Genomic DNA, 27988 nt, shown 5'->3' on the forward strand with positions numbered 1-27988 from the left:
GACGATACAGGCAGCGGTAGCAGCGGCGGCAGCGGCGGCAGCAGCGGCGGCGGGGGCAGCAGCAGCAGCAGCGGCGGTTGGGGGCCACGGGACTGCAATCCGCGTTCTTACTCTGTTGTTGACGTCCACGGGGAACCCCGGCTGGCCCGGGGGGCCAGGCGGGCCAGGAGGTCCGGGAGGGCCGGGGAAACTCTGCGGACAGAGAAAGGCCAACTCCTGTGAAGCGGTGAAACGCGTGGGAACGCTCGCTGCGTCGCTACGACGAGCGGATGCCGCACAGATGCTGCTACTCTATTCGCTTCGGTGATGAAACAGCCCCTCCTCTGCACGGCTACCTATTTAGATAGATATTAACATATTTGTTATTGTATTGCCCACAATTTACATGGGAGGGCATCATCAAATGTGCACAATGTCGCTGCACCACGCTGGTTGAGCACTCCGGTGTTCGTGGAGTGCTCCTGCCTACGATTCCACAATAATCCGGCGGCATTCGTTCGACAGGACACAGACCGCTGACGAAACGTAAGAAGTCCAAAACCGATTCTGGGTTTTTCTGCCAAAACAAACGATGCTGGAAGACACAAGGTAAGTGGTAGTGTGTGGTATGTGGTAGTGTATGTGTGGAGTGTCTGTGTGTGGTGCAATACGTGATGTCCGGTGTGTGTGGGGTGGTTCGTGTAGTGTAAGTGTAGTTTATGTGGTGTGCTGTGGTAGGTGTAGTAGTATACGTGTGGTCTAAGAGTAGGGTGTGTGTGGTGTAGTAGATGTGGTCTGTGGGGTGTGAGGTGTGGTGTGCGATGTGGTGTGTGGTATGGTTTTTACTGTGCGGTTTGCTGTGTGGTGTTTGCGTTGTGTTTGTGGTGCGGTGCAGTGTGCTGTGCGGTGTTTGCGGTGCGGTGTACTGTGCAGTGCAGTGTGTACTGTGTGCTGTGTGCGGTGTGATAGAGTTGTGAGGATGCACGGTAGAGGTGCTCACATTTCCCAGGCCAACACCTCCTCCAGATTCGCCCTTCTGACCTTTGAAGCCGTTCACTCCCGGCCGACCCTGAGAACACAAAGTCAGCAATCCAACCACGGAACGACAGAGGCAGTGTAACGATGCACCGGGTCGATTAGTTTTTGGTGCATTCATGATGCTTATAAAGATATCATGTGAAGCCTGTGAGCATTTGAGAGTTCCAGGCACTGAGTGCATCGAGTGGATCTGTGGCTCTGCGAGGTAAACATCTTCACTTCAAATAGTGAAGCCTGGGTTAAAATCCAGGTGCATTATGAAGATGGCCAAGTCTTATGAATGAAAAATTTAAGACGAGGAATTGTTGTGCGATTATGACAATTCTGCTGTGGGTAGAAGCCGTACTGATTGTAATATTTCATTACACTTCTTACCCACCAAGTCTCATGACTCTTTTTCAGGAGGGTCCTGCAAGGTTTTTGGCAGTAGTGGGTGATGATTGCCGTGTATATATCAATCGAGTGACTTGCATTGTAACACCAATGTAATACTCACGCGAACTGCACCACACGCACAAACACGTTCAACGCTAGAGCAAAGGCCCTCTTTACGTCAAACATCAAAAAACGTGGACAGAGCGACAGCAGAGAAGAGCACTTACGGGCCTCCCCGGCATGCCATACTCCCCCTTGACTCCGGCGTGACCCACCGGACCCTGGCGACGAACGAGAAGAGGGACACGGTGAGGACATTGCGAGGCCTCGCTGGCCCCCGCCGAAGCCAGGGTGCGGCCAGCGCGGGCGCTCGGTCCCTGTGAGCCGGCCCTGGCCCCCGGGGCTCCACGTGGGCTCCCAGGCGGGGAAGCGCCTAGCCCAAGGGTGAGTGCGGAGCGGCGAGCCCTCGAGGAAACGTCGCCGGTTCAATGGACGCGGCGGCGCGGAAGCCCGTTGCCAGGAGCTGCGCAGCGTCTCCCTCCGTAGCCCTCTCCTCCGGTACCCCGATTGCGGCCGCTTGCCGCTGTGCACGCCCAAAGGTCGCGGCGCTCCCCCTCCGTTCTCCGCTCAACAGGGACATCTCGCCACGTGGAATCCACCGGACTACTCGGTGTGGGGCAGTGCCGAGTCTCTCGGCAACGATTCGGTTCCCACCCCGAAGCGCCGTCCACCCACGAAGGCCCCCTTCACTTCCTCAGTATTTTGCAGTTATTTTATTTTAGTGGGTGTTCTTACCACACGAATGCATGATTTTATTTATGAGGTTTTTTTTGCTCTTATTTTATCTCTCGAAATGTTATTCCTGTTATTCGCTCTGCACACCACTTTGTCATCTCTGGGTGAAAGGTGCTCTAAAAGTATAAGTCAATATTATTGTTATTCAACTTTAGGGCGGCGTCAATTATTATTTGTGCAGATGGAGTAGTGCAGCAAGGCAAGGCAAGCGCTGGACAAATCAACCACGGGCAGCAAGTGCTCATTTCCCCCAAGAGAGCCAAGTAGTTCGGCTGGTGTGCACACGTATGCAAGCTGCTTCTCGACTTACTCGCTATGCACGTACATATGTTAAACTTATTTCGCACCGTACGTAGCCAACTGTGCTAACTGGAGGTGCTCGTCGTGGCTGCACGGAACTCACCAGCAACCCAGGAGAGCCGGCATCGCCCTGCAACACAGCAAGAAGAGCGAATGAGGTGAACGCCGCTATCATCATCGTCACTGTCATCATCAAGGAGGTGACAGTAGCAGTGATTTCTGCCTATGGCACAAATCACACGGCCACACTTTTTTTTTACTTTTTCCCAATCACATTGCGCTTGGACTACAGCGGCATTTTCCACAAGGTGGAACGCGTCCGTTGGCAAGGCTCGCAGACAGCGGCGGTAACATGCGCGCCACGCAAGCCAGCGTTCCGCTCGGAGTGCGACGTCACAAAACTCCGTTTCCCGAGTGGCTAGTGCTCACGCGCCCTGCTCCAGGTGTCCTCACGGCTGGAGCAACCAAGCACGGTCGAGGCCAATTGTCAGCGTCTCCGCTGCCTAAACGTGCAACGGGGCAGCACTCATCTCCTGCAGTGGCCCCGAGCCGGTGGTGAGCGAAAGGGCACTCCATCAACCACGGGGCAACCACTGCTGCCTTCCTATCGAGCGGCACTAATTTAATTGACACACACACACTAACACAAGTGGGCCCATGAATACCATTAGCACATCCGCCAACTACTCCAGCTAGCAGTTGCCTTTGTCTCTCTCTCTGCCTCTCTGCATTTGTTTATCTCCGTGTCCTCCATTTGTCGATCTTGTTCCGTCTCTTCCTCTGCGTCTCTGAGTCTCTCCGCGTCTTTCTCGATGTTTGTCTTTAGCGTTGCTACATTCGGCTGGGCTCAGCTTCTCTTTCCCGGTCTCTCTTCCCCCTGCCCTCCCCGCACTCTCCCTGTTGAGCTGCCTCCGAGCACGGACCGTGAGCTGATCCCTGGGCGGAGCCGGGGGGCCCTGCCCGTGATGCTGCCGGCACTGGGATGAGGCCTACAGGTAGCAGGTGCTGCTGCTGCCATGACTCACCTTGTCACCCTTGGGTCCCTGGGGCCCTGCCATGCTTGCCAGATGGGAGCCATCTGCAGCAATGACGACCCCGGGTTCCCCCCTCTCACCCTGCGATGGACACGCGCAGGAAACAAACGCGCGCACGCAGAGGCGTGCGCACCGAGCAGACGCCTCTTTTAATTCCACGGTCGGGCGAACGTTGTGACATCAATGCCGCGCACCGCTTCCCCATCAGCTGCACCCTGCTCGGTATTCTGCTGCAATGCAATTTGAGACGTCAGTGGTGTGGTCTTTACAGCGTAACTGGTCTCCGAGGTCATACACTACGCACAGAGTGTGACTGAGAAGTCTGTCCTGACATGGAAAGTGACAAGTGGCCCTCATGGAAATGTGTTTTTCTCCACGATCCTCTGCAAGTGCAGTGCACTTTGTCTATCGATGATTAAAATCTTCAATCCCTCACCAGAAGAAGAACTCAGGTCTCAAGCCACTTGTTTGAGAGACGCATATCCCAACATCTATCACAAGGAAATCAAGAGATCCTTCAAGACTCTTCTTGAACTCAAGCTCTACCTCGATAGAGAGATTTCCCGTCTCAATGGCCTCTCGCCTAATTTAAATAACGGTGATCGATTCATCAGCTGTGAAGATTCGTGGAGGGCACTGCCAGCCAGTTCTACCACATGTGGATTCTCTACATTTCTCCGAATTATCTCCGCTATTTTTACATTTCTTGGGATTTAAAATAAAAAAATTCCCCCCATTTTTCAATACTTAAAAAGTGTATGCTTGGCTGAACATCAATACTTTATTCATGCACCACTTCTACTGTAAGGCCACAGAATTATTTCAAGGACCATTAGTAGACGTTAAATTCCAACTGAACGGGTGAATATGTTTATCGATATTATTGTGATTTATTTCGTAAGAACCCAAATAAATAATAGCAAAGGGAGAACTGGACGTCAGCGGCTCCTCTCGTGTCTGTGGGTGGACGTGGTCCTCACCTTCATCCCCGCGGGTCCCTGAATGCCCGAGGCGCCCTTCTCCCCGCGGGGTCCAGGCAGCCCCTGCGGAGAAGCCACAACGGCGGTGAGGGCCACGCGGTGGCGTCGGGGTGAGCGGAAGCTCGTGGGTAACGTGGGGGGATGTGTGGATGTTGTCGGGATGCGGAAGCAGGGACCATATGTGATGGCCTGAGCTGAAGCAAGACCCTTCACACTTAGCAAATGCGCAAACCAGCGGGTATGGCACAACCGGTTCATCATAACTCAAGGAATGGGCACTGCCAATCACCGCAAAGTGCTCGCAATATTATTTCCACATTGCTTGTGCGCGCACGCTGTGGTGTCATGGTCTGGACTCAGCTCAGAAAAACGTGATGGGTTTGGATCTGACACAGGGGATCATTAGTCATGGAGATGCGACGCTGTCAGGAGGTCAAGGAGCTCACGCACACACAGGAGGGCGGCGACAAACATCCGCGGAGGCTGGGAAGGCTCATTCCTGCACGGACCGGGCCGGCACAGTGGGACTCGGGGACCAGGGCGAACGCTCACGATGGTTTAAAGGGAGGCAGATATGGGCAAGGGGACGTGGGTCTCCTCGACTGAGGCCGACGTGGAAATGGATAAGCGGCTACGGGGATAGAGCCGAGAGAGGCCTTACTGGGTGTCCAGCCAGTCCCACCATTCCCGGAGGCCCCTGTGCGCAGAGTGGGGCGGCAACGCACGAGTCACCCCTGCCTCAAGGCCCGTCTCTACACGCAAACCCGCGCAGTGCGGCAGGGCCCGTGTGGTGCGGTGGATCCCGTGTGGTGAGGCGGGTCCCGTGTGGTGAGGCGGGGCCCGTGTGGTGCGGTGGATCCCGTGTGGTGAGGCGGGTCCCGTGTGGTGAGGCAGGGCCCGTGTGGTGCGGTGGATCCCGTGTGGTGAGGCGACCCGTGTGGTGAGGCGGGGCCCGTGTGGTGCGGCGGGGCCCGTGTGGTGCGGTGGATCCCGTGTGGTGAGGCGACCCGTGTGGTGAGGCGGGGCCCGTGTGGTGCGGCGGGGCCCGTGTGGTGCGGTGGATCCCATGTGGTGAGGCGACCCGTGTGGTGAGGCGGGTCCCGTGTGGTGAGGCAGGGCCCGTGTGGTGCGGTGGATCCCGTGTGGTGAGGCGACCCGTGTGGTGAGGCGGGGCCCGTGTGGTGCGGCGGGGCCCGTGTGGTGAGGCGGGTCCCGTGTGGTGAGGCGGGTCCCGTGTGGTGAGGCGGGGCCCGTGTGGTGAGGCGACCCGTGTGGTGAGGTGGGACCCGTGTGGTACGGCAGAGCCCGCAGCGCGGCACCGCACCGCCGTGAGGCACTGCTGCGAGGCACTATGAGGTGTCGCGCGTTTCAGGGACAGGGCCTCGATTCACAATGGGAAGTTGCGATCACACTGAACCTGTTGTCTCGGTGATTGTTTCACCCACCGCGTCTCAACACCCATCGTCAAATGGGCGCCGCTTTGGAATGTGCAGCCAATTCACACTTTTAAGTGTTTTAAGCACGTCTGAATAAACTGTAATCTAAGGAGAAATTCATGCCGAGTGTAATATTACACTCCAACTTCCTCTTACAAATATTGTGGATTGCGTGTTGCTGCAATCGAGCTGTAATCTAAGTCCTCACGGTGATTTCTTGCATTTAGTGTTGAAATATCGGCAAAAATGTATGTACTCATGCAATTTTTACTCATATACTTTGTTTATTTTTATTTATTTTCCGTAACTTGCTTACCTTTTCTCTCGTTTCCACCCCCTATCGTTTAGCTGTAACTTGCTGACCTGCCACCCTTACGGGACATCAGTGAAAAATAACTTGATGGCTCATGGGATTGCTCCAGTCTAAGTAATAAAGATTCTGATTCCGTTGTGATTCCCTTGAGCCGTAATAGACCGTTGCGACCCCAAAGGTGATGGGGGTGACATTTGGTGTCAATACACCCGCACCACGACAACATCCGACGCAGTGGCGCTGCGTTCTCGATTCCGCATCAGGAATTGCAGTCCGCTCCAAGGCAAACATTCGCCTCTGGCCTTCAGATAAGAACGGGTCCGCGAGGCGTCGCACGGCCCGCGCCTCTCTCCCGTGCGGCGTTGCGTCTGTCGGCTGTTGCCTCCAAGGGCAGGGACTGTGAACACTGCGCTTGCGCACGCTTCGCTGTCGCGCCTTCGTGACACACGGAGGGCGCGGCGACCCGCCACCCCCGACGCCTGCCGCTGTGCGTTTGCCACGCGCTCGAGACAGAAACGAGCGTTGCGGCCAGGAGGAGGAGGCGGACGCGGAGAAGCAAAGTGGCTTCATCCACTCGAGAGGCCTTCCTCGCCTCCGCCGTATCACAAATGGAATTCCCGCGGAGTCGGGACGTTGGTCATGCCGGGACACACACCGTTTCGCCCGTTGCGTACGTACGTGGCGGAGCCACCGCGGCCCCATCTGTGGCTCGCGGGTCGTGCGATCCACGTTTTTGCTCACCTGGAGTCCTGCGGGTCCCACGGGGCCTGGGGGCCCTGGCTGTCCTGCTTGGCCTGCCACACCCCCCGACTCCTGTCACACAGAGGACAAAGACAATGATTCCCCCACCGTGTAGCCTCAACAGACTCTTGGGGCAAGTGCTGTTAGCCGGCACGGGACTCGAGGGGGGCGATGTTTACGCACCGCATCAGGGCGACTCATTTGAGGCAGAGTCGACCTCGGGGAGACCCAGGAGCGGTTCAGATAATCGCCACTGTTATATTGGTCGTGAGCGGGAACTGAACTCGGGTCGCAGTGTGCAAACCGCTGCGCCACCGCTCCCCACAAAATAGGACACGCGCGGTCTTACACCCACAGCAGAGACAAGGCCTGCAAGTACAAACCAAAGATCTGCATAGAGCAGCCAGGGATATTCCTTTACCCAATGCAAGAGACACTCGTTACAAAGCACAGCTCTTCCTATAATGAATACACTGCGTACGCCATAATGGTTTGCTCCCTCACGTGATTGGGCGGTCGCAAAATAGCACTGAATGCTTATGGCCTCCGAGTCAATGTAAACACATAAGCAGCACAGAATTTACTGCAAAGGTTGTTAAAATGTCAATAAACATGACCTTGAACTACAAAGAACAGGTTAACAAAGTACTGCCATGTGTTGTGGTCATTAAAAACCGTTATGGCTGTGTATGCGAATATTTAAAACATTTCCCAAAATATGATAAATCGCAAGTGATCTAAATCTTATCCTAATTCTTACAAGCTGGGCAGAATGTTATGTTCTCGTGCCAAGAATGATTATTTCAGCTTCCCACAATACGCAGTGACGTCTCTTCATGTTTCATTGATTAGGGGACCTGGTAATTAGACGTTATTGAGGTCAGAGCCTAAACGCTTATTAAAATCCGGTGCCCATTTATGACCCGGTTTTATTCATTAATGGCCACAGTGATAAGTGTATGACATCCGTATGCACATGAGTAGTTATGTGATGTTTTTTTACAAAACATGTATTTTTTTTATCACACTCTCACCCACCGTTTGAACTCTTTATTTTAATCCCCTTCTCATCGAAACTGCTCTGGATTCCCAACACAACTCTCATTCCCACGACTACTGGGCACTGGGACCGTGAGCCCAGGATTGGCCGAGATCTGACCCAAGATCAGCAGCAGTGCCCAGGTCCGTGCCCCACGCCCCGTGAGCCCTGGGGCTCCGTGGATCCCCCGCCCTCTACCGGGTCTGTGAAGTGATCTTAAATAAAGTTTGTGTTTAGCAATGTTTTTACGTAGACATGGGGGTCACGGTAGGCAATTTAAAGCGGGAATACACAATTTATAGAATATTGCGCCCATGTGATTTTAACAGAACCGCTGCAAAGTGTCACCAAGCGAGCAACGTCACGACGCACGCATCTCGCGTCTGTGACGACCCTGAGCCATCGCGGTCGGTGCCAGGGTCGGCCTGGGTAGAAGGCAGCGATGTGCTTCTCCAGCCGAGTCTGGGAACCCCTTGGGCCAGCTAGCTTGGGACAGGTGCGCTCCAGCCCGGTTCAAACAATGGACAAGCATGGTTCACATTGGTCGTGGGAACGTGATAAGAGTGAGCCTATTTGTAGATTAGAAATCCAGCCTCAGCTGTCAGGAAGGTGCCAGTTGAGTACAGTCCATATTTTCAACAAGAAAGACAACAGGGCCCAAGCGGGACCTATAGTTTCATTTTCTGTTCTCTCACTTCATAGCGTCTTTCAATCGTTATATTTTGGGTAATCCACAACGAAGCTCCTCAAAACACTGCTGAGATTTCTGGCAGGAAAGGTGTACCTCACATAATTCAGCTGACATCTCTCGCGCAGGGTTGGGCCTTTGCTCCATTGCATTCTGGTTCTGAACAGGGGACAATGTCTACGAATACTTGGGGGTTAAGGATGCTGCCAACGGTTTATTAAAACTCCCAATATTTATACTCCAGCTTCACTGAGTCCCCATGATCACCACACACAGAACACACCTCAATTTAGGTTCTGCTGTTCCCAATTACAAATGAGTACCTGGTGCGATGTGTAAACATCGCCACTGGGGAGACAAAGGCGGTCGGGCGTGGTGCTGGCCACCCACCCCCTCGTGGACCGTTTCGGCCTTCATAGGTGCTCACTAACAGCACTTGCCCTTACAGTCTGTTAAGGCTATACGGGGGATCTTTGTCTTGTGTGTGAGTGTGTGATTACACCATCAAATCTCTCAGGCCGAGGCTTGACGCGGGTGTCCGCTGCCACTCACCACATCGTAGGTTGGTCCATGGAAGAAGGAAGGGGGCCCAGGCGGACCGGGTAGGCCGGGCGGTCCCTGAATGCCGACGCCGTCCAACCCCGGTCGTCCCTGTAGGCACACAGCAGCACCCCGTCCATCGAGCCTGCATCACAGTTGCATTCTCCACTCCCCTCCTGCCTGCTCATTACCAAATGTAACAAAAAATGCACCGTCATACGGAGATTGCATTTTTCGGTAAAACATTAAGAACGCTTGTGGAAATTATTGTTATATACTGTAGATATAAAGGGTGTTTTAAAAAGATGGACCCGATGTGAAATCGCTATATCTCTGCAACCACGAACCACCCATGAATGAAACTCTTACCACTTGAAAGGGCGGGGCATAGAGTTTCAAATGATTACCGCAAGATGCCTCTCCCAGCGCACAAACAGCCCCTAGCCTCAGTCATTCGCAAGACACACTGCCTCAACGTTGGATAGGTCGCACGGGACCCCAAGACTTGGCGCTACACTCTTGGCCCCTAAGATCCCCAGACATCACCACACCCTGCGACTTTTTCTTGTGGGGATACGTCAAAGACCGTGTTTTTGTGCCATCATTAGCGACTAATCTGGATGACCTCAAAAACAGAATCACGGCAGCGGTGACTTCAGTGGAAGAAGTCACTTTGAGAGGCGTTTGGGACGAATTCACCTATCATCTAGATGTTGTCCGTACAGCAGGTGGAGGGCACATAGAGCATTTATAAAATGATTAGTAAAACTTGATAACTCATTCAACCGTTTTTAACTTTTTGTGTAATTGTAACATGTTGCCATCGTGAAATATACTGCTTTGAAATTGGGTCCCTTTTTTGGAAGCACCCTGTAAATTCATGAGGTAATGGTCCTTTTAAAAAACTTGCAACATCATAGCTGGTACGATCTCTGTCGGTGTGCAGCGACATTAATTCGTGTTAAAAGTCAACCTTGCTGACAAATGAGCGCGGGGTATCTGCCTTCGCGGTGGACGTTACTGCTTTGGTAGTCGTTCGCATGCCGGCTGAAGTGGACGTGTTGATCGAGCAGAAAGTAGCGATTCAATTTTAGAGTGAAAGTCCACAGGTGGCTGGGATGTGTTGCAGACTGTGTGCTGCCTATGGGGACAATCCCTGCGTAGGAGCATTAAACTACAAACTATTTTTATATGCAGCTCTCTTTCAGAAGCGACCTGACAACTAATGATAGCTCAACGAAGTAGCTTATCATGTGGAAATGTATCGCTGCCAAATACTATAAACGCATGTTTCTAAATGCGGAGGGAAAAACCGGAGGACCTGGAGAAATATCCACGTGACCACAGGAAGAACATGCAAACTCTATATATACAGCAGGCGTCAGGGTCGGGATGGAACCCACGACCACCTGCACACCACGCGAGGTAGTTAACATCTCGCCACTGTGGTGCCCCAATGGGTGCAATGTGCCAAGCCGGACTTCTATCCTGATGGCATTTGCAGCCGGTATCACGGTGGTGGCAGACGTTTGGTGTCGGTGGTACGAGCAGTCATGCGGGGAAGTGACATTACCATGGCCCCAATAGGCGTTGTCAAGGAACGCATCTACCGTCAATACGCAGTGAACTCTGTGACTTTCTACATTCCGCAGGTTCATTATGGGTCTTCTCCTGCTCTGCAAAAATCGACTCTCAGAGCAGACGTGACTCACCTGTAGACCCATCTCCCCCTTGGCACCCATCGGGCCCTGCAACGAAGGGAACCAATTATCCATAAACATGTTGCCATGACAAACACAGTTTATGCACAAATGACAATACCCAAAATAGCTGTGACGACTTTAGGTGCAAACGATGCTTGCAGGAATTTGAAGAACTGTGTAGGTGGTTGCGAAAAACTGTTCTCTCTAAAACTGCGAGAGGAAAACGTGGTGGTGACGTTGTTGTGTGCGTTTGCGTTCACGACGTGGGAGCCCACTGAGGTAAAAGTCTATGGGCAGGTCTATTCCTTGTATGTATGTACGTTGAACTTGTTTTGCACCGTACGTCGCCAACCGTGCTAAACGGTGGTGCAATAATGAGATAAAACAAGTCCTAGCAAATGATAAAAAAAATATTTTTTTTTAATCACTGAATGGAATCAACAACCCTGTGAATCGTGGCCGCACGAGCAATGTGTTCGCTGGTGTCGATTTTGCGCGGAGCCTTGGCAGCCGAAGGTGAGACTCACCTGGGGCCCGGGGTGCCCTGCGAGTCCGACGGAGCCTGAAGGCCCCGGAGGTCCCTGGAAAAAAAGGAATTCAAGCGGGCGACGAGAAAATCAGCACCAATCAACGTGGGGGGCTGACACGGCGAGCACGACTCACCGTCTCAGACTCTGATCAAATGTACGTACATACAATCCCTCACCGTCAAGGGATCGCCGGTGAAGGATTCTGGCGAGGGATTGCCTCGGGCCCTTTACCTCCGTGAGAGGGCGTCGCCAGAGAAAATACCATTTACTGGGACATCAGCAAGTGGCAGCGCTACGAACAAAACACGCTCCCCCATCACAGAAATGTGTAATTTCCAGCCTCGGGCCGAGGCCGCCAAGGGAGATGCCGCCCTCCCAGTGCTCGTTTGAGTTAGGAGAGATGCGTCGAGCTGAAGGCTCGCTGAGGAGACAGATTTGATTGACATGTGCCTAACAAGGCCCCCCCCACTCCCCCGAGGGCCACGGATCCCGTGAGGAGATGAGCGAGCCACGCAGCGTACCGGCAGTCCCGGCGTTCCGTCTGCACCTGGATCTCCTGTCATGCCCTGTCGAGAGAAGCCCGCATCAGCAAGTGCAGCAACGTGGGCAATGTGTGCACCTATAATGAAGTGTTTGCAGCCGCGCTGGAAGCCACGAATAATGTTGGTCAGTTATCCCCCCCCCCCCCCCCCCACGTGTTTCAGTTGCCTCTCGTTAACACGAGGCGGTGCATCATGTCTGTGATGCATGTGCTCGCTACGTGACACTGAAACCGATTTTTTTTTTATAGTTCACCCACTCTGGTGAAAATACTAATTAACCATCGAGAATATACCAAACGTCATTGGCGACTGAGCTGAGACCATGAACTCGCTGCACGAGATCAGCAAGGTGTTGTGGTTCAGCGCTTGCCACGTGTGCACCACGATACCTTGCTGATCTCGTCAAGGGGCATTGACCATCACGCAAACTCCGGTTATCATCGCAGCGGCTTTTGGCTAACCATCGTACAAAGAAGGCATCGTGCGCTCTCAGATGCGCTTCTGCGGACGTCTGGAACGCTCTTCCTTCTGACATTAGGAAACCACTGGATTTATGCACTTTGAAATCTCGATTGAAAACTCATTACTTAAGAACTGCTTTTGTGTTTACTGTGTCATCCCTCCCCCCCACCTCCGATTAGCACGGATAGCTACGTACGGTGCGAAAGAAGTTCAAGAAACATACGTACTTGAGTTTGAACATGGCATTCTGTGCAATGCCAGCTCAACGCTGGAGCGAATATCAGCCCCACTGAGCCACCCGGCAACCTGACCTCAAACCACGCCTGGCAGCGCTCGCTGCCTATGGCGAACTGGTTTGTAACGGCGGCAGTGGCAGCGTGAGCTGTTAAACCGCCTCACCGCTCGTTTGTTCTCCAGGTGAATTCAATCCCTGTCGATTAGTTAGTGTCAACGGTGCTCCCACAGGCGACAACCACCGGCGACTTTAGAAGTTGCTGCGGCTGCGTGAAGCCTGCTGTTACCAGTCTCGGTGTCGCGTGTGTACACGCGTGTGCTAATGCCGGTGCTCGTGTAAGCTATGTACACTTTGTATGCGTGTATATGCATATGCAGGTATGTGTGCGTGTGTGCGGGGTGTGGTAGAGTAGCGATAATCATCTGAACTGGTCCTGGGTATCCCCTAGGTCGACTCAGCCTCAAATGAGCAATTGGAACGGTGTGTAAACATCGCCACTGGGGAGACAAAGGTGGTCGGCGTGTGGTGCTGGCCACCCACCCCCTCGTGTACCATGCTGGCCTTCATAGGCGCTCGCTAACAGCACTTGCCCCAAAAGGCGTTTGAGGCTATATGGGGACGTTTATCTTTGAAGCCCAGGGAGAGTGAATATGAAGTGCGTGTGTCCATAGTAGGGTTGACTTGATTGCATTTTTCACAATACGATACGGTACAATGTCAATTCCCATGATTCGGAAATTTTTGCAACATCAGTTTCTTAAATATTTCACGTTGCTGTTGTTGCATTGTTCATCGTCGTTTCTGCACCTCCCGTGGGAATAAATAGTTTATTCAAAAAGTTATTCACCTGCAGTTCACTCGGCGGGCCTGCCACGAGTCTTCTAATCATTGTGACTTTACAAGTCATTGTCACTTTACGTTTCATGATGCTTCGAGCACACACGCTGGCGGTTGCGTAAGAAACAGTTAAACAAACCTTTGATGCGCTTATAAAATCACTGTGGTAAACGAGAGCCAAGCTGTAACTGTCTCCGAAAAAGCATTTCTCAAACTAATAATGTAACTTATTGAATCATCACATCATCACGATCCATGGGCAGATATCCCTTAGGTGTCCGCTGCCCATTTCGTCATTTGTTTCCACTTTCCTCTCTGTCTCCTGTGCCAATACGCTCAAGTAGTGCCACATGCTTCTGGCACCAACCTCTTAAACCAGCACCCATATGGCAATACTGTGCAAAGGGTACGACAGGGCTGTCGACGTGTCGTCGCGACGCGAGCACACAGGCAGCGCACACGCGAGGGCTCCGTGTGGCACCGCTCACCTTGGGCCCAGGTTTGCCAACGGTGCCCGGCTCCCCGTCGCCGAAAGCCGAGCCCTCCATGTCGCTCTGCGGGCGAGACGACGCACGTGGTGTGACGACGCACGCGGTATGACGATGCACGTGGTAAAACAAAAGACAAATGACACGCAAATGTGGAGGCCTATGGGCAGGTCTATCCATTCCACGTTCCACAGTAGCATGAGCCGAGTTACTCCGCCAAAGCACACGAGCGATTAGACGTCAGTGGGTACCCTTCGTGTGGTAGGACTCACGAAGTCGGAGTTGTATCTGATGGCAGATGAGGGTGGGCCGGGGGGCCCCGGGGGACCGGGTGGCCCGGTGACGCCGGAGATTCCCTGTGGGCCCTGCGGGCCCTGAGGCCCTTCTGGGCCCGCGTCTCCCTTCTCTCCCTGCCGGCACAGTCAAACACCCAGAGCGTGAGACGTCAATAGCGGTACAGCATCCACACGGCGCGCCAGGAAAAATCTCCAACAGGAACAAACCGAAATCCTGCAGCATATTCCTTTCCAATGCCCCCCCCCTCATTTCTAGAACAAGAATCTGTGCAGCTGAATGAAAAACAACACGAAATGTCTGCGCTGCAATAGAGTTGTGCCAGGACGATCGATAAGCTCCCCTGTGACTCAACCATGGCTTTCGTCATGCACAACGTTGCTGCAAAGACTTTCACGCGTATCTGTAAATGTGACATCAACCCAAACCTCAGATACATCCTCTGGTATCCCAATCCAACCTCTCACAAACTACAAGATCACCCTCGTCGCCTTCAAGTTGTTTCTTGGGCTCGCCCCTGCCTGCCTCTCTCGTCCATGTGCAGCCTGCTGCAGGCCTCCAGTCAACACCCAGACAACTTCCACTCGCAGGAAGGTCGTCTCTTCTGTTCGCCGCGTGCAATTGTCATCTGGAACTCCCTTCCCATGGCCATCCGCAATGCCCAACTCCATTCTCTTGCTCAAAGCCTCTGGCCATGGCTGCTTCTCTATGACCATGCTTTCATGATCACCTCCGCTAAATTGTAGATGTATTTTTTTCCCTGCTCACTGACCCTCTCATTCCAACTTACACCCTTAAACTCGCATATTTCCCCCTAATAACTTAACTTCCCTTTTGCCCAATCACATCACAACCCCTCATACGTCTTCTATCCGTGTATGTCTTTGTTGGCTCACATTTCCCTGGGTCTCTACTCACTATCTCCAGGTGATTTGCTCGTTCGTTTCGATGTAGTCTCTTTGTTTACCAAAGTTTCTGTGCCTGACACCATTGCAATCATTGAAGACTTGGTCCAACAAGGACTGAATGCTGATGTACCAGCCCTGGTGAGACACTGCCTCACCAACACTTACTTCACCTGGAATGGAACATTATATAAACAAGTTGAAGGTAACCCAATGGGTTCTCCCTTATCTCCAGTTGTAGCCAATGTTTTCATGGAAAATTTTGAGACATGCCAACAAGGCATCCACTCTACATCCATCCTTGTGGAAGAGGTACGTAGATGACACGTTCGTCATCTGGCCACATGGCCGTACACCCAGCCATCAAATTCACCATGGAGATGGAAAAGGATGGCAAGTTACCATTCTTGGATGTTTTCATCGAAAAGAGACCAGAAGGCTCAATGGGACACTCTGTCTACAGGAAAGCCACCCTTACGGATGCATATCTAAAACCTGACTCCCACCACCATCCTTCCTAGAAGAATTCCCTCATCAAAACTCTACACCATAGCGCTCGTTGTATTTCATCACCTAGCCAGTGAACTGAAACACGTAGTTCCGCACGTCGGAACTTCTTTAAGCCACCGTATGCAGCCACACTCCGCGGGGGCGTCACGTCCGATGTCCCTACAGAGCGCTGTGCTTGCGAAGGACAGCTTCGTCACATCCGTGCCGCATTGCCGAGTACTCTCGGTGCTATTGCCAACCACGCTCGTTTACCCAGGAACGTGCCTCGCAGAGCCTCACGACTCGCTTTCAGGAGGGTCCTGCCAGGTTTTTCGCAGTACGTGGGGGATGTTGTCGCTGTGCGTGATCACAATTGAGTCATATGCAGGTAAAAACATTTTTAATTGGGATGTTTTGGCCAACACCAGTTACGTGTTGTGTATGCTTGATTTATTTACTCTTCAGCTATAGCAGGATAACAGAGAACTCAGAGGGAACACATGGGAGGAGGGAGAACGTACAATTCCAAGCAAACAAAATGGTTTGTTTTAGTTTAAAAAGGCGCCCGAGTTGGGAATCGAACCCAGGAGTTTCCGCTGTAAGGCAACGAGTGTGCCCACTGCGCCACGCAGTGCCATAAATGGGTACAATTTGCCATTTAGAATTCACAGGAGGTCCAAGATATTCACAGCATGGTGCCTTGCACAAAGGGCGTCTCTGCTCAAATCAGCAAGTTCATCTCCAATGATCGGCCTGAGCCAGTGGTGGAAATTCCACATTGCAATGACAGAGACTAGTCAACTTACAGAACACCCATTCTTAATTGACCGCAAAAGTACTCTGTGAATGCAAAACAATGCCCCTGAAAATGTGTTTACATTATCTATTCTCTAACACAAAGGGCTCATTGTCACCCGCCCATTTTGCTCATTTGAAATCCACACGGCGAAAGTTTGGCGGCAAGAGTGAAATGGGGATTTCCGAGAGACACGAAGGCACAGCGAGGAGAGGGTGGGGGGGGCAGGGGGAGGGGGCGGTGCGTGGTGGTACCTGTGGTGCCGACGGACGCTGCGACAGGGACCATGGGGGAAAGGAAGTGGAGAGATCAGGCTGGGAAATGAAGAACAAAATCCAGGCGCACGCACACACACAGTATGCACACACACACACAGCATGCACACACACAGCGTGCACACACACAGCATGCACACACACAGCATGCACACACACAGCATGCACACACACAGCATGCACACACACGCGCACACAGACAGCACGCACACACACAGCATGCACACACACGCGCACACAGACAGCATGCACGCGCACACGGACTCACACGACGTGCACACACGCACACTCGGACTCACACAGCATGCACGTACACGCGCAAGCATGCACGTAGACGCACGCACACGCAAACAGATGCGCACCGAGACACGCACACATACATGTGTAATGCGGGCGTAAGCGACCTTCCGGAGGTGACGTCACGGGGGGTGGAGTCATGTGACGTGGGGGTAAGGTTCGGGGCTTTAAGCGGGTAAACCGGAAGGGGAAGGTAGTCGGGGTGTGAGCGGAAAAGAGTGAGGCCACGCGGGCAAGTGTGGAGAGGGGGGGCGCCGACGGCGATCGGGAGCCAACCCCGAAGATAAGAGGAAGCTGCGGAGTGGTGTGCAGCTGGGGAGGAGACAGCCAGGAGGGCTGCGTGTTAGAGGCAGCGGTGTGGCTGCCAGGAGGAGCTGCGGAGAGAGAGAGAGAGGGGGCTGCTTGTTAGAGGCAGCGGTGTGGCTGCCAGGAGGAGCTGCGGAGAGAGAGAGAGAGAGCAAGAAGCTGTGAGAGCTGCGGAGGGAGAAGAGCAGCAGAGAGTACAGCCAAGGGGGGCTGTGTGAGAGAAACAGCAGCGGAGCTGCTGTTGTGGATCGGGCCGACATTGGAGTCAGCACCGTGGAGAAGCTACAGAGTAAAGACAGCCGTGTGGGTGTACAGCACGAACCGAATAATAAAGGACACTGGGACAGACATCGTGGTCCAGTCGTTTATTACACTGGTGTCGGAAGTGCAACGGCATGTCGAAACAAGTGAGGAAGAAAGTTAATCCGGCGCCTGCATCGGCTTCTTCGTCCGACGACGACGAACTCCCTCCAACCACGGATCCTGTTGGGGTGGTGGAGGAGAGCCAGGCAGAGGCGACCACGGGAACGGGAGTGGAGGATGTTGGCGCGGTGGCGGGTCCGTCGACATCATCAGACGCGGATCAACGATGGCAAGCGATGGCGGTACAACTGGAGGCACTTCAGGACGTCCTGGCGCATCTATGCCATCTCGTCGCGCCAGGGACGATGGATGATGCAAGTGGTGCTCCGCGGGCCGCCACGTTGCCTGTCCTGCCGCCGCCATTGCCCACGCGGCAAGAGGCCGCCATTTTGCGCGCTCCGTGGCGCCAAACCGCCATCTTGGCCACGCCGCGGGCCGACGCCATTTTGAATTTGCCATCACAACCACCACCATTGGAAGACGGCGGGAAGAGGAGTCGGAGTCGCCACCTTACAACAGTTAAAGAGTTTTCCGTCGGTGGGGACTGGAGCGCGTTCGCCTGCCGCTTCTTGGCGGCGGTACGCACAGCAAGATGGACCGATGCGGAGGCTTTGGAGGTGTTGCCGACTCTTCTGGACGACGAATCTGTCCGATTCTTCCGTTCCATAGCGACCGATAAGAAGGCAACTTTATGTGGTGTTTTTCAAGAAATGGCCGATGCTTATGAGCCACCAGATGATGCGCATCGGCGATTCGCTCAACGACAACGAGCACCAGAGGAGTCGCCCGTGGCGTTCAGGGGTGCGGTGCTGGAGCTGGCCATGGCAGCTTATCCTGAGACGCCACAGGACCTGCTTGAGCCTCTCATATTAGGGAAAATGTTGGAGCTGTCTCGGGATCTAGGGATCCCCATGCCTGTGTGTGGGCATGAGAAGCTAACTTCCCGGATGGCTGCTAAGTGTCTCGATGCGCAATTCAACCTCCGTCGCTGGAAACAAGTGACGGCGTGGACGGGGGGGCCCGTCAAAGATGGGGATGCGCTGGGATGGAACCCTGCGCAGGCCGTCTATGTTCCGGATGACCGGGGCCCTCAACAACTGACGGCCGCCTCCGCTCCATGGACGGGACGCGGCGGGCCGAGACCGCGCGCGGTGCTACCAGAACGGGGCCGTCAGGAGGCGAGGCCTGCGCTTCGGCGCAACGAGGCCGAATGTTTCCGCTGCGGGCGTAGGGGCCACTACGCCAGAGACTGCTGGGCCCGCTTCCCGGCTCCGCCGCAGCAGGAGGCCTCGGCACCGGTCAAGTCGGCTAAAGATCCTCCGAAACAGGCATGTCGGCACGCACCAGACACTCGGCAAGGCTTTCCACCTCACCCACCACCTGTGTTGCGCGATCCTATTGTTGTTGTTAAAGAAAGGCCATCGACGGGGCCTTGTCATTCAGTTACGCAGTGGCGCAAATTGGCACGGAGAGTTGTCGCGGCCGCTACGGGTTCGTCCACTGTACCGGGGTCCATACAAGGTGTGGACGTGCGCATTTTGGTCGACTCGGGGGCGTCTGCGACTATTATATCGGATGTCATTTTCCATCTGTTGGGCATTCCGTCGGGGGCTGTGCGTCCGGTTTATGGGTCGTGCGTCGCTGCGAACGGGGGTAGCATGGGCATCGTGGGTCAGGTGGATGCTAAGATATCTATTGGGGATGTGTCGGCCTCGGGTGTTGTGTTGATATCGAGATCTTTGGCGGTTCCTTGTTTGTTAGGCACCGATTTTTTGGCTAAGATGCCCATTTTGATCAAAATCAATGAGAATTGTATTGAACTGCCGGGGGGCCGTCAAATCTCGTTTCTGCCGTCGCCCTGGGGGCGACCTGCTTCGGCCGTACAAGTGCAGGCGCTGTCCGTCGCATCTGTGGACATCCCACCTGGTACACAGATGCTTATACCCTTGCGGTATCGGAAGCCCCTGCCTGATCGGCTAGGAGCAGTAGGGGTCTTGTTGTCACCGTCCGCCACGATAACAACTGGGTTGGCGTTAGTGGGGGCACAGACCATCGTCCGGCCGGATCAATTACCGTTTTTACAGGTGCTTAATGCGGGGGGAGAAAACGTCCGTGTCCCGGCCGGTACGGTTGTGGCACATGCCACTACGGCGTTTGCGACCCATGATTGTCCACATAGCCGGGGAGTTGTTGCTGGGGTTTCCGAGCCAAGGAGTTCGGATGATCGTTGGGTTGCTCAATTATGTGACGAAAATTATTCCCTGTCCATGGAGCAACGTGGTGCGCTGCGTAAATTGTTGTTGACATATTCCGATGTGTTCAGCTCCGATGATTTGGATTTGGGCCGCACTTCCTTGCTTTACCATCACATTGAGACGGGCGATGCTGCCCCTATTCGATTAAATTCGCATCGGATGAGTCCTGCGGAGCGAGAACACGTACGGGGGGCAGTGGAAGACATGTTGGCTGCGGACATTATATCGCCATCTAACAGCCCATGGGGCGCTCCAGTCGTCTTGGTTAAGAAGAAGGATGGCAAATTGCGATTTTGTGTTGATTTCCGCAAATTGAATAAGATATCGGTGGCAGATGCGTACCCTCTGCCGCGTATGGATGACTCCCTCGACGCATTGTCGGGGGCTAAGTTCTTTTCCACACTGGACCTCTCTTCGGGATTTTGGCAGCTTCCCCTTGACGAGTCCTCACGGGAGAAAACCGCATTCCGTACGCCTCAGGGGTTATTTCAATTCAACTGTCTCCCGATGGGATTGAATGCGGCCCCTGCTACATTTCAAAGATTGATGGAGCTCGTTTTGACGGGGTTGCAGTGGGAGACATGTCTTATATATTTGGACGATATCATTGTCTTCAGCCGCACATTCGATGAACATTTGACGCGGCTGGAGACAGTGTTTACGAGGATGCGTTCTGCCAAATTGAAATTCAAACCAAAGAAATGTCACCTACTGCAACGGTCCGTCCGTTATTTGGGGCACATTGTGAGCGCTGAGGGAGTGTCCACGGATCCGGAAAAGACGGCGTGCGTCCGGGATTGGCCGACTCCGGCCACCGTGGGGGATGTTCGGCGGTTTTTGGGATTTGCCTCGTATTACCGAAGATTCGTGCCGGGTTTTGCGACGATTGCGAGGCCTTTGCATCTCCTTACGGGTAAAGGACGGAAGTTTGTTTGGGGACAGCCGGAGGAGGCGGCCTTTCGGAGTCTGCGTGATCTATTGGCCACGGCCCCAACATTGGATTATCCCGATTTCGATCACCCATTCATTCTTGATACGGACGCGAGTGACACAGGTATTGGGGCGGTGTTATCACAGTCTAAAGGGGGTGTAGAGCGTGTCGTGGCGTATGGTAGCCGAGTCTTGTCTCCTGCGGAAACCCGCTACTGTGTCACTCGCAGAGAACTATTGGCGGTTGTTTTTTTCCTACGGCAATTTCGACCATACCTCTACGGTCGTTCTTTTATTGTGCGTACGGATCATGCGGCCTTGCAATATGCCCTTAAAATTGACCAGCCATCCGGACAGTTGGCACGTTGGTTGGACACGCTACAGGAATTTTCCTTCCAAATTCAACATCGGAAGGGTGTGCGCCATGCGAACGCTGACGCACTTTCCAGATTACCGCGGCGCGGCCCTTGTAAATGTGAGTCGGGGACGCATAGGTGTTCGCCAATTCCAAACCCCCCTCAGCCGCTCACGCTGGCCGTCGAGAAGTCGGACACTCCGATGGAACCGGGACCGGCTGACGGGGTTTTGAATCTGCCGCGGTCTGTCTGGATCCGGGAACAGATGATGGATGAGTCATTGGTGTCCTTGCGGAAGCGGTCTGCTAAGGACAATGGGAGTCCGAGTACGGCTGTGGGGCCGCAAACCGCTCTCCGAGATGGTCTGCTTATGTGGCGGGAGGGGTTCCAGGAACGTTGGCGCCTGGTGGTACCAACGTCCTTGCGGTTCGAGTTGATTAGAACCCTCCATTGTGACACTCTCTTACATTTAGGGGTGCAGAAGACCTTGTTGACGTTGCAACGTCATTATTTTTGGCACGGCATGGCGACAGATGTCGTAGGGCACGTGCGCGCGTGCCCTGCGTGTGCACAACGTAAGCCGCCGAAACATCCTTACGTGCCGCCTCTCCAGTCGATTCAGGTGTCTCGAGTCAATGAGTTGGTAGCACTGGACATATTGGGACCTTTTCCACCATCGGCGAGGGGTAATAAATATTTGCTGGTAGGGGTTGAGTACCTCTCCCGTTGGCCGATGGCCTGGCCGTTGCCCGATCAGTCGGCCGCGGCCATTACCGACGCCTTTTTGTTTGGGTATATTATGGATAAGGGGGCGCCTGAGAGACTCCTCACGGACCAGGGCAGGAATTTCTCTTCTAAATTATTGGCGGAAGTGTGCGCGGGCCTTGGGACTAAGAAAGTACGGACATCCCCATACCATCCGCAGACGGATGGTATGGTTGAACGGCTGAACAGGACATTGTCTGCCATGCTTTGCCATACCGTGAGTGAACAACAATCAGATTGGGATCTGCACATCCCCGGGGTGCTTTCGGCGTACAGGATGACGCCTCATGCGGCTACAGGATATTCGCCGTTTTACCTTATGTATGGTCGGGAAAACGTGCCGCCGGTGGATGTGCAATTGGGAACTGGGGTGAAGGGACCTCGGAAACCACTTCCTGAATACATCCAGGACACGGTTCGCCGAGTCACGGAGGCGCGGGAGAATGCCCGCGTGGCTACGGCCAAAGCCCAGGCCCGGAACGAGCGATATGCGCGACGGTCTGAGGGGGAGTGCCCTTGGAAGGTTGGGGACCTAGCCTGGCTTCATTGTCCACAGGTACGTCCGGGGACCTCGCCGAAATTGCACAAACCCTGGCATGGTCCCGTACGCCTCATTGCGGTTCCCAACCCACAGACAGCACGCGTCCAGATTGGGTCTCGTCGCTGGGTTGTGCATACGTCGCGCTTGAAACCATATGTTGCTCCCTTACATGATGCGTCATCCCCCAATATTGCCTTGCCGGGGTCTGTTGCTGCTGACTCTCCCCTGCCTGCGTCCATTGATCTCGCTAGAGCGCCTGTCGTACCTGTTCCAGACAGGCCGGCCGTGACATTGCGGGGGACGAGGGGCCCTGCTCGGAGGACGCCTGCCAGGTCTGCGGGACCTTCGAGCCCTGCAGCCCTTCCGACCCAGCTGCGGGCACGGTCACAGGACAAGCCCAAGACTAACTCTTTAGAGACACGGGACGGCGGTGGACTTCCAGCTGCGACAGGGGGATTACCCCCTGTCGTTCCTCGACTTTCATCGCGTTCCCGTTCTGCGAGTGGGCCGCCGACCGTCCGGGACGGGCCGGCGACCCGCACACGTTCCAAATCGCTTACGTTTCGTTGATTGTTGCTGTCTTGTTATTTTTTTCTTACAGTTGTATTTATTGCATGCTTTTGTACGATCGTTGATGTTGATTGCGTTGTTGTTGTTCTTGCTGTTACATTATATGCTTAGTGTCCTTTAGGGGGGGAAGCTCGGTTCGCCGCATTACGATTTGCTATTGGTCAGCCGAGGTCGGCTGGGATTTTTCTACGGGGGAGGGTGGTGTAATGCGGGCGTAAGCGACCTTCCGGAGGTGACGTCACGGGGGGTGGAGTCATGTGACGTGGGGGTAAGGTTCGGGGCTTTAAGCGGGTAAACCGGAAGGGGAAGGTAGTCGGGGTGTGAGCGGAAAAGAGTGAGGCCACGCGGGCAAGTGTGGAGAGGGGGGGCGCCGACGGCGATCGGGAGCCAACCCCGAAGATAAGAGGAAGCTGCGGAGTGGTGTGCAGCTGGGGAGGAGACAGCCAGGAGGGCTGCGTGTTAGAGGCAGCGGTGTGGCTGCCAGGAGGAGCTGCGGAGAGAGAGAGAGAGGGGGCTGCTTGTTAGAGGCAGCGGTGTGGCTGCCAGGAGGAGCTGCGGAGAGAGAGAGAGAGAGCAAGAAGCTGTGAGAGCTGCGGAGGGAGAAGAGCAGCAGAGAGTACAGCCAAGGGGGGCTGTGTGAGAGAAACAGCAGCGGAGCTGCTGTTGTGGATCGGGCCGACATTGGAGTCAGCACCGTGGAGAAGCTACAGAGTAAAGACAGCCGTGTGGGTGTACAGCACGAACCGAATAATAAAGGACACTGGGACAGACATCGTGGTCCAGTCGTTTATTACACATGCACCGAGACACGCACAAATGCACAAATGCATGCACACGCACACCTACATGCAGGACCGCACCAAATCCACACAGACATTCGCACACACAAAAATCCCAGGTACACAGGCGAACAGAAACAGATGAAGACAGCGAGAGAGGGATAGACAATGATGAATGGAGACACAGAGATCAAGTCAGGGGCAGGAGACATAAAGACAGAGACAGTGGCAGAGACAGCATCATAGACAGAGACGAAGGGACCACTTTGGGCAAAGGAAATATGTGGCTACAAGGGCATTTCCACAGTCAATGGGAGCGAATAACTCAATACATAATTAGTAGAGTTTCTCAGTGAGGACACATCGTGGGAAGTAACTGAGCAGGCTACACCCAAGTGCACCACTGGACACGGTGGTGTGCGTGGGTGACGTTGGTCGCGCTCTCTCAGTGCATACCCTGGAGGGCACCGCTCGTTTTTTTTTACCTGCAACCCAGGGAGTCCGTACACGCCCATCTGTCCCCTGTCACCCTGCACAGCCAGAAAAAAAAACACCCACAGAATAACACGTAAACAAACGAGGAACGAAAATCGATGGAGCAAGTGTCTACGAACCTATTGGCAACAACGGCGGACGTTCTCAGCCGCTGGTAGGGTTGGACTGGGCCACCTGGCCCCTGGGAATTCGCCCATCCAGTGAGTCCTAGGCCCAGGAGGAAGCCTGCCCTCTGGCTCGGGTGCCCCGTCACGCGGTGCGGTTGGACGTGCAATCCAGAGCGCTGGGCGGAGGGCACACCGACCCACATGACACCAGCACCTGCAGGGCCCCCAAGGCCACGCGTGTGTGTGCTGGGCTAGGCTGGCTGGCTGGTGCACAGTGCTCTCGTCTTGCAGGGGGAAAACAGTTGAAAGATAAAACTCCATGAGACTAAACAGCGATGCAGTCCTCTTGGCTGTCCCAGTGCCTGTGAGCGTTGCAAGAATGGGAAATATTTTTTTTATTTAAAAAAATAAACAGTTTTCAAATGCTTCTCCAGGTCACCTTTGAAGTCAAGGGGCTTGGAGTTACACATTGCCAGTGTGGCAGTGTCTGAATACTTTTGGTGGGAAATACCAGCGTTTCATAAATGGATTAAAAAATTCTACTCATGGCCTTGTCACAAAACATATAGATTTTCACATCACATTTTTTGTTAGTGAAATTTCTTCAAGACCAAATTCTTTTTGGCTGCACTCAACTGCGAAAATTCCCCATTCCTATGGCAAGGATCAGCCTATTTATATGCTACTAGCTGGTACTCATGTTACTGTGCTAGAGGGATAAAGAGCCTATGTTACTCCCAACTAAACCACATCCCAGGTAAATGTCTGCTTGAAATCACAGAAGCTCTGCATTCTGATGTGTTTTACTACAGGGGTGAAATGATGACTCTCATCTGAAAGACTGTTTTAAGATGAGCTCTCAGCCTAAACCCCTGACAACTTCCACTGTGTGAGGCTCAAGAGGGCAATGTCTAGACCGGTGTTTAAGAACTCAGATCAAGTGGGACACACTCACACCAGCTTGTCATCCTATTGCACCAAAAGATGCGCTTCATCTCACCATGGTGGCTAGGAGATGTTAACTACCTCGCCTGGCAAATAGGAGGTCGTGGGTTCGATCTCGACCCTGACGCCTGTATACTTGGAGTTTGCGTGTCTCTCTCCCCGTGGTCGCGTGGATTCTTTTCTGGGTCCTCCGGTTTTTCCCTCCACATTTACAATCAACGTCACGCGTTTATAGTATTTGGCCGCTAGAGATTCCCATGTGATAAACCACTTCTTTGAGCTTTCATTTGTGGACAGGTCGCTTCTGAAAGAGAGCTAAATAGCTCAGTGGGCCTTACCTGGTAAAATAAATATAGTTTTTAGTTTAGTTTCTTCAACAAGCAGTATGGTCGTCAACAATGCTGCATTATTATATTGTACCGATGATCTCTGACAGAGGTGAAACCAGGGCACACTGGCTGTGTTTCTTTAACCCTGTGGAGTTTAAAACGCCACACTTTTCGATGTTCATGTGGATGTCTAAATCAGGCAGACAACGCATGTGTTGTGATGTGGCTCACAAGGTATTGTAGTTGTTTTCATGACGCCAGACTGTTCCTAAACATTTTACTCTTGTGCATATAAACACGTAACAATTATCACGGTTATTATGATAACCGCGATAGTTCTAAGTATAATGTGCGTGGAGCAGACGAACGAGGTGACCCGTTGTCCTGCTAGTAGAATGTCTTTATCCGAGAGGCGGCCGTGTACTCTAACCCCTGCCTGTCAGGGTGGGGATCGCTCTGCTGTGGTGAGAATCATTCACGGGGGGTGGGGGGAGGGGAAAGAGGGGGGTCGCAGGGAGCCGCGCAGCCAGACGGACGTCAGAGCCATGGTGAAGTGCGCTGGGAAGCTGCGCTGACCCGGAGCCTCAGATCTCATTAACATCGAGTGACCGCCCACCCCAAAACCGACCTTCTGACCAGGAGGCCCATCGGATCCTGGGAGGCCCATGCGGCCTGGGATGCCTGAAGAACCCTACAGCGCATGGGACAATACAGAGCACGCGATCACTCTCATATCTGACATTGCTCATTAATTCGCTCTCATTACACACTAAAGTGATTGCCACACACGTCACGTGCAAGGCTGTTTGCATATGAGAGTGAAGATAAGGTGTGCCATGTGAGCGAGCGTGCGTCCTGTATGTGGCGAGCGGTAGTGCGGCGATTAGCGCTACGCTGCGCTACGAACCCAGCGAGCCTGAGTTCGATTCCTGCTCACGACCAACATCGGTGACAAATATCTGAACCGGACCTAGGCCTCCCCTAGGTCAAATGAGTACCTGGTGTGGTGTGTAAACATCGCCACTGGGGAGACAAAGATGGTCAAGCGTGGTGCTGGCCACCCACCCCCATCTGTACCATTCTTGCCGTTACAGGTGCTCGCTAATAACACTTGGCTCAACTGGACTCATCGGAGGTGTGGGAGGACAAACTAAACACAGAAAGCAATTCAAAAGAAATGAGTTTTCAATCTACATTTGAAAGTGCAGTGGCTTTCAATATCGGAAGGAAGAGCATTCGGCTGCAAACTTGCATCTTAAAGCGCGCGACGCAGTGACCGTCCTTGTTCGATGGCTATCCAAAAGCTGCCGCGAGGATGACTGGAGTTCTCGTGATGGTTTATGCTCCTTGCGGAATCAGCAAGGAATTGGTGTTCATCTGTGGCAAGCACTTTGTGTGTAATGAGCGCGACCTCAATGTATTTCGTTTGACAACTGGAAGCCAATGCAGCTCGGCTAGCACTGGATGGACATGATCGTGATCTTGCAGTGCTCGTCACGACACGTGCCAGAGAATTCTGCACGCGCTGCAGCTTGGTCGTGTTTTTTGCCAGACGTCCCGTAGAGTAGTAAGTTGCAATAATCGAGCCTCGCCGATACTATGCTACACGCTACTGTCTTGGCTATGCCACGACTCAATAGTGGTTGAATGTGTTGTAGTGCCCTGATATGAACATTGCAGGACCTGACTATATTTTGCACATGATTATCAAACGACAGCGTTGGGAAGTGAGCATCAGTTGGGGCGCAGGCCGGGCAGCTCACCGCCTCGCCGCTGCCTCCCTGTGCTTGGCCTCCCTCTCCCGCGCTTCCTGGCTGCCCGGGAATCCCTGGGAGGCCTGGGGGCCCAGGAGGACCGGGGGGGCCAGGGGGCCCAGGCACACGCGAGCCGCCCTGGGAAACGGAACACGCGACAGCGCGAGCAATCCATGCGACGGGACTTTATTATTTTTCATTTAAGAAAACGAATATATGTGTATCTCTCAATTCTGTTACAACTGTGCTCTCAGCATCGCGTCACCCGACACAAAGTGTCCCTGGGAACCGTCGCAGAACTATGATCCACCCCGTGTTAGACGGAGTCCGTGGGGGTAGATGTCACAGAACTACATCTGAGATCCCCTCAAGTGGCTTGTTA

The 27988-nt window shown here is 53.6% G+C and overlaps 1 protein-coding gene across 6 annotated transcripts in view; it reads right to left on the minus strand.

Annotated features, from left to right (window-relative positions):
* LOC144729790 (uncharacterized) overlaps positions 1–27988 on the minus strand; it is a 283970-nt gene that overhangs the window by 23754 nt on the left and 232228 nt on the right. For 4 of the 6 annotated variants that reach the window (XM_078610337.1, XM_078610329.1, XM_078610304.1 and 1 more), the window contains 18 exons: positions 27616–27744; positions 26481–26543; positions 24462–24506; positions 16794–16811; positions 14328–14465; positions 14056–14121; positions 12013–12057; positions 11489–11542; positions 10971–11006; positions 9271–9369; positions 6992–7063; positions 5163–5198; positions 4502–4564; positions 3513–3602; positions 2591–2617; positions 1620–1673; positions 980–1048; positions 112–192 (listed from right to left, as the gene is read on the minus strand). In XM_078610337.1, coding sequence (XP_078466463.1) covers positions 112–192; positions 980–1048; positions 1620–1673; positions 2591–2617; positions 3513–3602; positions 4502–4564; positions 5163–5198; positions 6992–7063; positions 9271–9369; positions 10971–11006; positions 11489–11542; positions 12013–12057; positions 14056–14121; positions 14328–14465; positions 16794–16811; positions 24462–24506; positions 26481–26543; positions 27616–27744 — 1185 coding nt within the window. The remainder of the gene's footprint in view (positions 1–111; positions 193–979; positions 1049–1619; positions 1674–2590; positions 2618–3512; positions 3603–4501; positions 4565–5162; positions 5199–6991; positions 7064–9270; positions 9370–10970; positions 11007–11488; positions 11543–12012; positions 12058–14055; positions 14122–14327; positions 14466–16793; positions 16812–24461; positions 24507–26480; positions 26544–27615; positions 27745–27988) is intronic. The other 2 variants (XM_078610312.1, XM_078610321.1) reach the window with 2 other exon arrangements.

This window comes from Lampetra planeri, chromosome 2, assembly GCF_965212315.1.
Source record: "Lampetra planeri chromosome 2, kcLamPlan1.2.h2, whole genome shotgun sequence".
NCBI classification, from domain to species: Eukaryota; Metazoa; Chordata; class Hyperoartia; order Petromyzontiformes; family Petromyzontidae; genus Lampetra; species Lampetra planeri.